The following is a 13,421-nucleotide window of genomic DNA, read 5'->3' as shown; positions in this document are numbered from 1 at the left end:
AGGAGGTGTGTGTGTGTGCAGCAGGCATTATTCAGCTCAGCATTGGTCTGGACTCGCTCTGCAGAAGAGCAGGAAACGAGTGCTGCTTGCATTGTAGCCGTCGGCAAACTTCTAGCCTCAATTTGGCGAACCAATCACAGTCGGCTCGATTGGTCGATTACCACTTCGCCTTTGCCTCTGCACTTCTGCTTCACCACGTCTCCGTCACCACAATTCTCCTCTCCACTCCCCCAACACCACACCATGGCATTGAGACTCGCAACCCGCCGCATAGCGGCCACCCAGCCCATGCTCTTCCGCCGAAGCATGGCCACAACAATCGAACACACCAAAGAACCCATCTCCGCCGCAGCAGAAGCCACCTCGGCATCGCGCCCACCAGAGCCCGCGAGCAAATCCTCGACCACTGGCGAAAGCGCCAAAGACCCCAACGCAAAAATCAAGACCTTCCACATCTACCGATGGAACCCGGACGAGCCCTCGAGCAAGCCGAGAATGCAGACGTACACTCTCGACCTGAACAAGACCGGTCCAATGATGCTCGACGCCCTGATCCGCATAAAGAACGAAGTCGACCCCACGCTCACCTTCAGGCGAAGCTGCCGAGAAGGCATTTGCGGGAGCTGCGCGATGAATATCGATGGCGTCAATACTCTGGCTTGTCTCTGCAGAATCCCAACAGAGACGAAGAAGGAATCGAGGATATATCCTTTGCCACATACTTATGTGGTCAAGGACCTCGTTCCGGATATGACGCAGTTTTATAAGCAGTACAGGTCTATTAAGCCGTACTTGCAGAGGGATACGCCGCCGCCTGATGTAAGTCACCTACCTCCCCACATATTCTCCCCTCCCTGCTAACAATGTGCTTCAATTCCAGGGCAAAGAAAACCGCCAATCCAAAGCCGAACGCCGCAAACTCGATGGTCTCTACGAATGCATTTTGTGTGCTTGCTGCAGCACCTCGTGCCCTTCGTACTGGTGGAATTCCGAAGAATACCTCGGTCCAGCTGTGTTGATGCAGTCGTACCGATGGATCGCGGATAGCCGTGATGAGAAGACGGAGCAGAGGAAGGATGCGCTGAACAACAGCATGAGTTTGTATAGGTGCCATACGATCCTTAACTGCAGTCGAACGTGTCCGAAGGGGTTGAACCCGGCGCTTGCAATTGCGGAGATTAAGAAGGCGATGGCTTTTTCGTAGATGAAGGATGACAGGACTGGAGAGGCGCTGAGGTAAAGGAGAGGTTACTACACTTGTTTGCGTGAAGCTTGTACATAAAGTACGTGTATCTGATCACGTTGTTCAAAGTTTCGGTTGCGTATCTCATGATAGGCAGACTCACATTGCGTCGTTGCTGGTCTTTCCTGTACGCTCGCCACGCACATCTATGCCAATCTCCTGGTCGCCACCCTTCTCGCATAATCCAACACCAAACCAACAAAAAAAGGTGGCCGACACAATTTCCAACCCTTGACATCTGCCTCATTCATCAAAGCTCCTCGGGTTCGCCCGTGATATCGCCCTCCATGGATACGAAGGATGCTTGGAAGCTCACGACAGCAGATGATTGCCTTGCCAGTCAAAAAGCTTTCACCAATCTCAAGAAGGCCCTCACTTGCGCTTCTCAAAGTCGCGCTTCATCAGCAGATCTCACCAGAATCTCTTGATCGCAATGTTACTGAGCAAAATGGCTTCTCCTTCATCGGGCACAGACCTGGGTTGGCAGGCGCTGCAATCTTGGTTGTCTGTCGGCGATTGAACAGTCTCTTGTCTCTTCATACAGCGAGGACACTGTGTCCACATGCGATTACGTTTAAAACCGCTCATGAGCTTCGTGGCCACGTTCAACGCGAACTCTGGCACTCTCCTGGATATCAGCTCCAGGTATACGCCTATATCAAAATTGCTTTGAGCGACTACTCCGCCCGCGTGCAACAAGTAGACGTCGACCAGTAAGGAGTGACAGCTCCTATCATGTTCGGGCAGTAAGATGTCCAGGTATACGGTTCGCGCTGTCCAGGCTAGGCGACGAAAAGTCGACAGGTCGACACGGGCAGCTTGCTGCTTTAGCTTATCGAGCGCCAATGCCTTAAGACCAATCACCTCATATTTCTCAGCCACGGCGTAGATGTATGCGTTCAGCTGCATAGCGAATTGAGGTTCTTTGATCCACGGGAGGTCGGAATTGTCTGCCTCGTTCCGAGACTCTGGAACGCCCTCGAAGTCGTCGTAGTCCAACTTGTAGAAGTACTCAATCATGCACTTGATGGCTTGCGGTAGGTCTTCCTTGAGCTCGATCTTCTGCTGACTTGCTTCCATGAATGCGCTTGTGCAGACGCGTTTGAAGTACTCAGAGTGCGCGCAGATGATGAAACTTGATCATCGTCAGCGCTCAGTGTGATGATATTGCGATGAATTGGGTTGCACACTTACCGATGGACCTTGTATTCCTTGCCATCACAAACGATGATGAAGTCGGAGAACTTGTCGTCGCCATAAGAAGCGCTGTCGATGAATGTGAGGGATGATTTCTAATGTGTGATGGACATACTTACGCGGCAGCCGCTTGGAGGTTTTCCATCGTTCGTTGGGCGTGACAGTGGTCAGGTCGAACACGAAGTGGGTTGAGACTGATTTGACGTTTGCTCAGGAAAGAACTAAGCGGTTCGGAACGTTGCCAAGAATTCTTGCCGCTTTCACATGCAAGGCAGCCGCGATGCTGTCAGTTCTCGGAAAGATTCTACTCGAAGGTCCAAGCTGAGATTGAGGTGTTCATCATCACTTACAATTCATACATTGACTTTATTCTGTAGTAGTTCAGTTTGGCAGTAGTCGATGTCCCGCGTTCCTTCCCTTCGATGCATGTGACGCGCATAGTTATCCCAACAATTCCCTCATTCACGTCCCAGATATCCCTGAGCTCTTTTCAACGTAACAGGCCAGCACCCCTGCCCGACATCAGTTCGTCGAGATCTTGCAAGCTAAGCTCTGGCTGGGGTTAGACTGGGTGGTCTGAGATGTTCCATAGCCAGATCCTCTGCAAACTCTGGAACATCCTTCAGAAGCTGTCTCAATTCGCTTTCGACGTAGACGATCTTGCGACGCGACACCCAAGCTTCGAGCACCACGGTCTTCAGAGTTCGGTCGCTTTCCGGGAGCTCCACCTGCTGGTACACGGCGAAGACGGCTCCTTTAATAAAGGAGAGGTCATCTCCGTACTCGACCTCCCCCTTGAATCTGTTCAAGGCGTATTGCTTCAGCCCTGGACAGTCATACTTTCTGCCACCGCGTAGACATACGCATGAAGCTGAACGTCCATGCTGGATCCTTTCTCCTTGATCCCGTGTGGCGTACAGATGAAAGTGGTGATGTAATAGCCCTGGTAGAAGAACTGGAACATTTTCTCGACTGCGACTGGGTCGTCCTCGTGTAGTGTAACACTCTTCTCGGCCGCTTCTTTGAATGGCCTGAGAAGTCTCAGCACCTTTTTGCGCGGTCGTCTTGAAGAAACATACGCGGTGCAGCAAGCTTCAAACCACTTGCTCTGAGTAGCGACTAGGACTCGGTGGACGTGGTATTCTGTCCCATGACAGATGACCGTGAAGTCTGAGAAACGCTTGTCACCGTAGAACCTACCGATGTTAGTCGTGGCATACCAGAAGAAGGTACGATGATACTCACTTCCTTCTTGCCTGCGCCGCCATCGCTGGCTCGAGTTCCATAACTTGTGGTGGTTCCATGGTAGCCGAATTGATTCTTGGGGAAAACATAGCTCGATGCCAGAATCGAATGACGCCAAAGCGGTCCAGAATGTTGGGTTCGAGAATGCAGGAAGAAGCTCTGGATCGTGCAGCCTCCACGTCTGCCAAGCAATGTCGTTTGCACGAGAATCAAGAAAGAGGGCAGGGGTAGCGGAGCACGACCATCAATGGGCTTTCAATGCAATTTTCATTCAGCAGTAAGAGAGCCAACTGACCGGGCGCCATCTACCTCGCTATGGTATTTTGGCTCACACCCAGCACCCATGGCTGGCAAGCATCGCATAGCATGTCTCAAATCCCGAGCCTTTCATTTGCGCCGTTGCATGCCTCTTGCACCTGATCACCCTTTCCATACATCACTTCATACAGAATCGCACGCTTAGTGACCTGCTCTCCTGCTCTCAGCGATGACCTTGGTCATCTCGTCGACCTTTCTCTTGGCACGGCCGAAGGTTCCGAGTCGCTTCTTTGCGAGCTTGCGGGCGCGCTTGTCCTTGCTGTTACGGAGGAGTTCGATGACACGGCGCTCGTATGGGGCGAGACTGGTATGAAGTGTTAGTCTGGTATTCGAATTCCTCCTTCCCACCGTGGCTCGATCTTACCCAGCAACCTCCTTGACGATGTCCCGAACGAAGGCAGTCCGCTTGCTAAGATGACCCTTCATGCGCGAGACACGCGGCTTTGGCTGGCGGGGAGTGACTTTCTGTATGGCGGTGTTACGTTAGTCCAATGTTCCATTTCTCAATTCTCGTTCCTTCGCTGTATCGCTCGGGCGATGGGTGGGACGGTGGGAACGTACATGGCCAGCATTGATACCAACGGCGATGCCGGAGCGCTGCTTGACTTCCTTCGGCATGTTGGGCGACGTCGTTGGGTGATGTTGTCGAGAACGTCGATCTCTGAAGTCGACGGTCGGGTTGTGCCTCCCAAAGCTTGGAGTGGGAGAATGCCAAGCCATCGAAATTTGTCGTTCTCAAAGCAACGCAGCGGCATTCTCGGTTGAGCAGCCGGCTTGGCGTTGACCTCAGACACTCTTCACATGGTTAGCGCCATTCAAAGCTTGCTTTGCTTCTGTCGAGACCGGTCAACGAATTTCACTCTTCCCGTTGTCCGTCTCCGTCTCCATCAACACCGCTCTCCCTACTTCAACAGTACAGACATCGTAGCGACCTCGAGTCTGGTCACGATGTGCATATGAATATGAGCCGCCATGTAGTGGACGTTGGGCGACACAGTCTAAACTTCTCCAACGCCAATCTCGCCTGTCTAACGCTGGCAATAAGAAATTCGTTCTCCGCAAGAGTCCCGAGATCTGCGATATCATTACCACAGCCTGCACTCCCATCGACAGTAAGGAATCGTGTCATACACCATGCTGCAACCTCGAATACGACAGTACGTTGGCCTCAACAGGCGGTGGTAGGAGTTGAAAAACTTGGCTTGCGCACGAACCTGCTCAGGCCATCACAAGACTTCGATCGGTTGGCTGTGCGATTGATACTGCAGAGGAGATGGAATAGCGAGCATAAACAGTCACATGAGAAGAGACTTCATGATGAGAGCGCGAGAAAGCGCGAGGCAGAAAAAGATCACGATTCGAAGGCCGCGGCGACGGGAGTAGGAGGCGCTGGCAAATACATCTACGATCATCTTCCACATCTCCCACACCTTCATCGACCAACAAAAGAAGAGCTACTTGCCGCGGCGAACGGGTTTTGGCATCGACTGCAGATTCGCTTCAAGTGGTTCTCTATCCGCAGCGTGCGACCGTTCAACCACGAAGAGATTTTTGCATTTTTAAGCTGGATATTTTGGGGCCATGTGCTCTGGTTCGTGATCGGTACAACGACCTTTGTGAGCTTAACCATCTTGGCCCTCAACTCTGTCTTCGCTCAAGACACTTTGGCAGGCTGGATCGGCAACTACCTCACGCGCAGCAGCGGCTTGAAAGTAGTATTCGAGAGCGCCATTGTTCCAAAATGGGGTGATGGTGTCATTCGCTTCAACAAGGTTTTCGTCAGCAGACGCCCTGGCAATGACAAGAGCCAGAGAGCCGTCACACAAGGATCTTCGGCGACGGCTGCAGCCGCCGCTGCTGCAAGTATACAGGCTGGGAAGGAAAGCCAAGGTATCGCCACCGTCGAGGACACCGAAGTGGAAGACGACGGTAATTACTCACAATTCGACGTCACCATCGAGAGTGTGGAAGTATCCCTATCCTTCGCCAAGTGGTTCAACGGCAAAGGCTTGCTACGTGACGTGGGAATCAGCGGGGTTCGTGGTGTAATCGATCGAACGCACGTCACACCACGAGCTGGCGATGAGAATATCGACCCAAAAAGCTATCGCCACGAGCATAGCATTGGCGACTTCGAAATTGAGCACTTCAAAATGGAAGACGTGCTCCTGACAGTTTATCAGCCAAAGGACTTCCGACCATTCACAGTCAGTGTCTTCAATTGCGAGCTTCCTCGACTTCGCAAACAATGGCTATTCTACGACTTCCTCAGCGCCAACAACATGAGTGGCAGCTTTGACGGATCGCTCTTCACAATCCACCCTAGGCAGGTACACAGCATCACTGGGGCTAGCCTTATCAATGGGAACGAGGATGAAGCTTCGCAGTGGAAGAAGCACAGCAGGATCCGCATTGACGGCCTCAAGATCGATCACCTAAATCGTGGTGTCGAAGGTCCCTTTTCGTGGATCCATGACGGCAACGTCGACATCGTGACAGATGTCATGATACCTAACGATGCTGATGGTAGCATTGCAAAGGTCATGAGTGACTTCTACGACCGTATGGAAGCTACTGTCACCAACGCGCAAAATGGTAATGGAAACCATAACAGCCAGATCATCGACAACCGCGATGACGTTCCTGAGGAGCAAAAAGCTCAGACCGAGCAAGAAAGCCCTGACAACGACCGATTCGTGGTGATGGACATCCAGATCCATCTCAATGATGTGCGCGCGAGTGTGCCCATCTTCACAAGAGACCTCTCTTACGTCAACAATGCTGCAGTCCGACCTATCGTTGCATACATCAATTCACATTCGCACAGAGGCAGCAATTTCATACCCATCACCTGTCGAATTGTAAAGCGACAGAGTGAGTTTGATGGATCCTGGACTATCTTCGATTCCGGCTTATTGGACGACCTCAGCAGAGAAACGTACGACGCTTTCGTACGAGACATCACAGATCGAAAGCAGCAGACGAGGCGCATCAAGAAGGTCGGTCTTTGGGCAGCTCAAGTCGCCGCTCAAGCACTCTTCATCGGCCTTGCTGGGCAGCTGGCTTGAGCGCCACTGCTTCAGCGGTAGAGATCGACCTACAGCTCGCCATATCCTTGGAAGCTGGATCGTTACACTTCATTTTCATTGCAGTGGGAGCTCGGCGTTCAAAGGATCTTGGGCGTGTGGAAAATAAAAGAGGAACGGGAGTTTCAGCTCCCTACATGCATCGCACAAGAACTGCGACCAAAGACATGGGTGTGTATTATTTGTATAGATTCACGAGAGACGAGACCTAATGTACAGACAACTCAATATACACGCAAGAGGATTCCTCATTCTCAATTCCAGATGCCGACTGTCTGCCGTTCACAAGTACCGAGACGCTAACAAATTTTAGTTTCGAACACAAGTGGAGGTAGACAAGAACACCATACCAGACACATTCCGACTCCGCTTCAATCTCGATCTCATAAACTTCAGCTGGATAAGCATATATCCTCAATTGACTGAACACCAGCAGCCTTATCGAAGCCGATCAGGCCAACCAATCATGGCGACTCCTCCCAACGGCACCAGCAGCACCAATGGCCATCACCACACCAGCTCCCCACAGCCTGATTCCAAAATCGCCATCATCGGAGCCGGAGTCGGAGGTCTCGTGACAGCGCTACAACTCCACGCCCAAGGCTTCAAAAACATCTCATTGTACGAAGCAGCTTCGCAAATCACCTGTTTAGGAGTCGGAATCAACGTCCAACCCTCAGCCGTGTTGATTCTACGAAATTTAGGATTACTACCAGCTCTACAGAACACTGGAATCGAGACGCAAGAATTGAATTTTTATGATAGGTTTGGGAATGAGATTTTACGGGAGAAGAGGGGGAGGTATGCGGGATATGAGGTTCCGCAGTTTTCGATTCATAGGGGGAAGTTGCAGATGTTGTTGTTTGATGCTGTGAAGGAAAGGTTGGGGGAAGAGAAAGTCATCTCAATCATTGCTTGTCTACGTTCTCGAATGAGGGTGATGGAGTTCGACTTGAATTCGTCCAGCGCAAGACTTCATCCCCTGCTCTTCACGCCTCCGTAACTGCGGATCTTGTCGTCGCAGCAGATGGGATCAATTCTACTGTGAGAAGGATCTTATATCCGAATGAAGGACCACCGCATTTTTCCGGGAGGATTCTTTGGAGAGGATGTTTGGAATCCGATCAACCCTTCCTCACAGGTGCGAGTATGATCTGGTCTGGTTACGCGAACCAGAAATTCATCGCATACCCAATCCTAAAATACCCTACACCTACCAGCAATACCGAGCAGGGAGATGCGCCTACTGGGAAGACTCTAATAAACTGGATCGCCGAACTCCGCACGCGTTCCGAAGAAGACTGTCTCAAAGATCCCACACCACCGGAAAAAACCGACTGGTTAAAGTCCGTACCCAAAGAACGTTTCTCCCACGAATTCAAAAATTGGAGTTTTAAATTCTTGGACGTTCCGGATTTGATCGAGAAGACGGAGAAAGTTTTCGAGTTTCCCATGTGTGATCGTACACCGGTCGATCGATGGACGTTTGGGCACCTGACATTATTAGGAGACGCGGCACACCCCATGTGAGTAAAGTAGCGAGTTTGTGAGCCTCGTGTTTTTCCTGCTTCGCTAACGCTCACTAGGTATCCCATCGGCTCCAACGGCGCATCCCAAGCAATTCTCGATTCCGCATCTCTTGTTCAGCACCTTTTGAATCCAGTCTTTTCGATTCGTGAAGCTTTGAAAGCTTATCAAAACGAGCGTTTACCAGCGACTGCGAAAATCGTGTATGCGAATCGTGGCAATGGGCCGGATCATGTTATGCAGGTTGTGTATGAGAGGGCGCCGGAAGGTAAGTCCGACTAAGGAGGACGCTCGCTCAGCCTTGTCTTGCTCGCTTACGCTCGAATAGGGTTTGGGCATATCAATGATGTGATAAGTAACGAGGAGCTTGAGGACATTGGGAAGAATTATAAGATGATTGCTGGGTTTGATTTGTCGAGGGTTAATGAGCTTGCGAGGAAGACGGAGGGGGAGAATGAGAGGTTGGGGTTGAGGTGTCCGAAGAATTGGGAGGTGGTGAATGGGTTGTGATCATCCTAGGAGGTTTCGTAGGCGTGGGAATCAAAGAGATGGGAGGGAAAAGAAGGAAAGTAAAATTGGTTGGAAAATAGTATGCGTTCATGTGCAGACCTTACTGATACTGATGTTCTCTTTTGGTTGATAGCGCCGCACTCCGCTCCATCGTTGCAGTCCTGCTGTATTTCATAGAGCATGTTTGCACCAGCAAAGTTTCAGAAGGCAAGGAATCTCCTCCGTTTGTCCAAGCGCTTTCATTAATGTCCACTTGCTTAGACGTTGTCCATATCGATAGTGCCAGTTAGCCTGATGGACGTGTAATCCCGCTGGCTATAGCAATTTGGACAACGAGACTGATCCCGGACGCGAGATGCTTCATAGACCTTCTGGCAATGTGTGCACTTGAAGGAGACAGCTGTGAATGAGTTTATGAAGCGACGCAGGACACTGACTCCAAAGACCGGATGGCTGCGAGAGATTGCGAGAAGCTCGTTCGCATCAAGCTTCTCCCGTGATTTTATCACAATGCAGATCCCCTGATGGACGACTGCTTCGCGTAAGGATGTGTCGCCCTCCGGCAGTGGCAGAACAGAGTATATGAGACTGACCACAAGCTCAACGTCGGTGCGCGTCATCTTCGGATTTCGCAGCTCCTCCTTAAACTTCGCGAGAGACAGGTTCCTAAGGTCCGAGATCTCGTACTGGGCTTGGTGTCAGCATTAGATAGCAGCAAGAGATGCCTGAGCATACCTTATCAGCAATGGAGTACATCCAGGCATGTAACTCAAGCTTGCACTCGATCTTTTGCGTCGCGAACTCTTCTTCCGGGTCAACTTTGACTCCCTGTGCGAGTTCCTCGGCGATTGGGATGTCGCTGCTGTAGTCGAACTTGTAGAAGAACTCAATCCTGCCGCATCCAAGTCAGCGTCCGATTTTGCAAAAAATGCTGGGCAGCCTTCACTAGGAAACGTGATTGACTCACATTCTGTCGACTGCAGCGGGCACATCGCCCTTCAACACGATCTTTCTGGTACCACTCTCCGCGAAAGCCCCAGCACAGCAGCGTTCGAACCATTTCGAGTGGACACATAGGAGGAAACGGTGAGATCGTGAGATCTGAACCAGCCAGAGGCGTCAGCGGGAAATGCATGCAATCTGCTTGAGTTGGTGCTTACTTGAAGGTCTTTCCCGTGGCGGCGCAAACGACGGTGAGGTCTGAGAATTTCTCATCGTTGAAGTAACTGCAGCCATGTCAGCAAACGCGTTTGTGATGTCGCAGAATAGGCGTACGCTTGTGCAGCGCTCTTGAAGCCATCCATGGCTGCAACTCCAATGTTGTGGTGTGATGCTTGGACGAAGCAAAGTGACGGAAGGAAAGAGCAAACCAAGTCGGGGAATGTCTGCCGCTGAGCTTGTGGGTCTTGGCGTCGGCGTGAAGCTTCAGCTTTCATGCAAGACCGTTGGGTTAAACGCTCGGGCGGGAAAGTGAGATGAAGTGGTACAGTTGCAGTTTAGTTGTAGTCAGAAAGGTCTCAAAACGTGAAGGTCACACCGAAAGCACAGTCTGTCAGACTCAGCTGGCTATGAATGCTCAGGTCCGATTTTCCAAGACAAGACCTCAGTCACGCAAAGGCCTTCTTTCGAGTGTACCCATCAAATGTGCCTGTCGCTGTCCCCAGCCAGAATAGTGAGCAAACTCGGAGAGATGGACCTGAAGCCCAGTCAGTTAGCTCTTACTGAGGCCTGCTTTGTAGTCTGCGAAACGGCTCGTATTCGTCTCCAAACTTGGGATGCTAACCTCAGTTCATTTAGCGTGACGGCTGCCACACTGAGCATTTCGATTGCTCATCAAGAATGTGCTGTCACGCTATGTGAGGCTGTGGTGGCCGCAATCGCGCAACGGCAAGATTTCACGTCGCGTTGTGGTGTTGGCAGGCTGTCACCCTGATCGAATCAACAGTACAAGTCTCACAAGAAGCAATACTGCTCAGTGCAGTGCGATGCTCTCGATAGACTCGGCAGTGACACAGATGTCAACGCGCCCCAGGAGCGAGTCCTGACGGTCTCAGCTCAACCCACTGGCCTTGACCTTGATGATGTGATCGTGACCCTGCAGGGATTTGTACTCATTCTCTTTGCGGGCGGCAATCTGCGAGGATAGTCCAGTTCTCCTTGTTGATAGAGGTCCTCTATGATGTCCTCCCACTTGTGACCCTGACGTGAACGAGATTCTGCCTTGAGAGCAGCCAGAATGGTGCTTTTAAAGCCGCTGAATCGTGCACAAAAGATTCAAGTAGCACAGAAACGCTGCTGCTCGTATATATACCCAAGCTCATTGGATCAGTATAGGGGAAATTCCATCTTGAGTCGTACCTGCACCGGGAATATCTGCCGTGGCCTGTCCACCACGCTATCCTGTCGGTGACCGCGGTTGGTCCGACTTCTAGCCCTCGCTTGGAGGCGATTATCTTTTGGTTCCTTTCCAATAACCAGGAGAGCCAACTCGCCTTGACATCTCTTAAGGAGTTTGGTCCGCTTGCTTACGTCCAACATGTCTTTCAGATCTTTCTGACGGCGAATGGCCTCAAGGGTAGCATCAGCTCATGTTTGCTCCAGAAATATGGCTTAGGCAACTGGTCCTCATTCCTCTTCGCGCATGTTGGAAGCGAGTCGCGTTCGCTTTGTATCGGCACAATTATCGAGATGGACGCCTGCACCTATGAGTCGACCTACGTGCAGGACATGACACTCCCTCCTTTTTGCAGAATTTTGGCTTGAGAACAGGAGCTGTGAGAAAGAGCAAAGTCAAAGGACCAAGGTCTCTAGATCTTGGCGCGTTGGTTCTCCGGCAGCACCGACTTCACGCCACAACACACAATTATTTCAAGCATGCTTTCACAAATCAATCGCCCGTATGCCGCCTAATTTTCATGCTCTCTATGTAGATGGAGAAGTAGTTAGGCTACAATCTTGGATTGAAGGGAAATTGAAATTGAGAACATAGAAGTCATGGCTCTAGTAGAGATTCACGTTTTCGCTCCTCGAAATCAGCTCTCGATCACATTCATCGTCTTCTTGCGACATGATTGAGGCGAGTAGGAATGACTAGCAGGATGTCGTTTCGTATCAGCCACGATAAAGTGACTTCATGCATATCATTCATTGGTGAGTAAGTAGCTCAACTACCTCTATCCGTGATTTTCCATGGTGCTCATGATCGCCGCTTTCGATGCCATATGCTTCAGCCCCATGCTTCTTCTACTCTCCCTGCTCGTCCCCAATCTTCTCCAGCTTCCCCATTGCCCTCTTCTCTCCCGTCTCGCCAAACAGCCGTATCCGATCAATTCTCGTCTTCTCCGCATCACGCTCACCATCTGCCACAAAGACAGTAACACTCGAAATATTCTGGAACTTGACGAATCTCAACTCCAGCTTTGCCGTATGCGTCTTGCTATCCCAGCTACTCTCCTCCAGCTCAATCGTTTGCGTAGCAGGCGTATCCTCCGCCTCATCGAATCCCAGAACATGACTCCGATTGGTGTAAAGATGTATCGTGCGAGGTCTCATGCTCTCTCCGCCTGGTATCGACGTGATGTGTAGGGAGTGGAGCTTGAGCGTAGACTGGAAAGGGATGTAGAGCATGAGCTGCTCATCCGTGTCGCTCTCGATGTAGTCCTTCTTGCCCTCCGAGCTCTTTCCCTTGGCATCCAGTGCGCTGGGCTTTGAGGGGTCAAAGATCGTCCTCTTATCCCCAGCCTCGCCATCAAGATTCAAAAAATCCAATCCATTAATCTCAACCTGTTCCGTCACCTCCCCATATCCTCTCGGCGCAGCAGCTCCAGTCCAGCCTCCTGCACCTCCTGAGCTACCCTCCCCAGCATCTCCTCCTGCATCCGCACTACTAGCCTCCTGTGCCAGTTGCTTAACCGCAGCATCCAGTCCCTTGGGATCAGCGCCCTTGATCCTCTTCGTCTCGCGTCCAGCTTTGAAGATTATGAAGGTAGGCATGGCAGAGATGTTGTATGTTTGGACGATTTCGCGTTGCTGGTCGGTATTGACTTTTGTGAATGTGATGGCTCCTGGGCGGGAGAGTTGTTGGCTTAAAGCCTCATAGACGGGAGCGATTGCTTTGCATGGTCCGCACCAGTCTGCGTAGAAGTCTGTGACCACGACGCGCGAGGAGGTGAGGATTTGGGAGAAGTGTTGGGCTGAGGTTACTGTGACTGTTTTCGACATGTTGGGCGGGTGTCGGGAATGGTGAAAGGAGCGTGGTGGTGTTGGTGGAGGAGGAGGTGATGTTTGTTGATGAG

At 51.2% G+C, this 13,421-nt stretch overlaps 7 protein-coding genes across 7 annotated transcripts; 3 read left to right on the top strand and 4 right to left on the bottom strand.

Moving 5' to 3' along the window:
* Positions 1–207: 207 nt before the first annotated feature.
* Positions 208–1,308, top strand: MYCFIDRAFT_51773 (uncharacterized protein). Its single transcript, XM_007930654.1, has 2 exons — positions 208–819; positions 881–1,308. Exons 1-2 carry the CDS (start codon positions 244–246, stop codon positions 1,202–1,204), a joined length of 900 nt encoding a protein of 299 aa, XP_007928845.1. The 5' UTR covers positions 208–243; the 3' UTR covers positions 1,205–1,308.
* Positions 1,309–1,718: 410 nt separating this feature from the next.
* On the bottom strand, positions 1,719–3,744 carry MYCFIDRAFT_80991 (uncharacterized protein; the record flags this gene model as incomplete). Its single annotated transcript, XM_007930835.1, has 7 exons — positions 1,719–2,378; positions 2,438–2,509; positions 2,560–2,634; positions 2,791–2,811; positions 3,050–3,241; positions 3,520–3,636; positions 3,686–3,744. Coding segments are annotated over 7 exons (1,196 nt in total), but the record flags the coding sequence as incomplete, so codon positions are not given.
* A 190-nt stretch (positions 3,745–3,934) lies between these two features.
* Positions 3,935–4,656, bottom strand: MYCFIDRAFT_70836 (uncharacterized protein). The gene is made up of 3 exons (XM_007930694.1): positions 4,565–4,656; positions 4,368–4,468; positions 3,935–4,307 (listed from the first exon to the last, which is right to left on the bottom strand). The coding sequence occupies exons 1-3, from the start codon at positions 4,619–4,621 to the stop codon at positions 4,145–4,147; spliced, it is 321 nt and encodes a 106-aa protein (XP_007928885.1). The 5' UTR covers positions 4,622–4,656; the 3' UTR covers positions 3,935–4,144.
* Positions 4,657–4,852: 196 nt separating this feature from the next.
* On the top strand, positions 4,853–7,339 carry MYCFIDRAFT_211907 (uncharacterized protein). Its single transcript, XM_007930834.1, has one exon. The coding sequence runs from the start codon at positions 4,960–4,962 to the stop codon at positions 7,069–7,071; it is 2,112 nt and encodes a 703-aa protein (XP_007929025.1). The 5' UTR covers positions 4,853–4,959; the 3' UTR covers positions 7,072–7,339.
* Positions 7,340–7,555: 216 nt separating this feature from the next.
* Positions 7,556–9,126, top strand: MYCFIDRAFT_37438 (uncharacterized protein; the record flags this gene model as incomplete). The annotated part of the gene is made up of 4 exons (XM_007930621.1): positions 7,556–7,914; positions 7,983–8,615; positions 8,676–8,884; positions 8,945–9,126. The coding sequence occupies 4 exons, from the start codon at positions 7,556–7,558 to the stop codon at positions 9,124–9,126; spliced, it is 1,383 nt and encodes a 460-aa protein (XP_007928812.1).
* A 257-nt stretch (positions 9,127–9,383) lies between these two features.
* MYCFIDRAFT_80997 (uncharacterized protein) lies at positions 9,384–10,430 on the bottom strand (the record flags this gene model as incomplete). The annotated part of the gene is made up of 4 exons (XM_007930833.1): positions 9,384–9,812; positions 9,862–10,018; positions 10,287–10,352; positions 10,402–10,430. 4 exons carry the CDS (start codon positions 10,428–10,430, stop codon positions 9,384–9,386), a joined length of 681 nt encoding a protein of 226 aa, XP_007929024.1.
* A 1,808-nt stretch (positions 10,431–12,238) lies between these two features.
* On the bottom strand, positions 12,239–13,385 carry MYCFIDRAFT_211906 (uncharacterized protein). Its single transcript, XM_007930832.1, has one exon. It carries the CDS (start codon positions 13,345–13,347, stop codon positions 12,370–12,372), a length of 978 nt encoding a protein of 325 aa, XP_007929023.1. The 5' UTR covers positions 13,348–13,385; the 3' UTR covers positions 12,239–12,369.
* Between the last annotated feature and the right edge of the window lie 36 nt (positions 13,386–13,421).

This window comes from Pseudocercospora fijiensis, assembly GCF_000340215.1.
Source record: "Pseudocercospora fijiensis CIRAD86 unplaced genomic scaffold MYCFIscaffold_7, whole genome shotgun sequence".
Taxonomy (NCBI): Eukaryota; Fungi; Ascomycota; class Dothideomycetes; order Mycosphaerellales; family Mycosphaerellaceae; genus Pseudocercospora; species Pseudocercospora fijiensis.
Note: the sequence above shows the minus strand (reverse complement) of the source record. Positions and strands in the feature narration are given on the sequence as shown.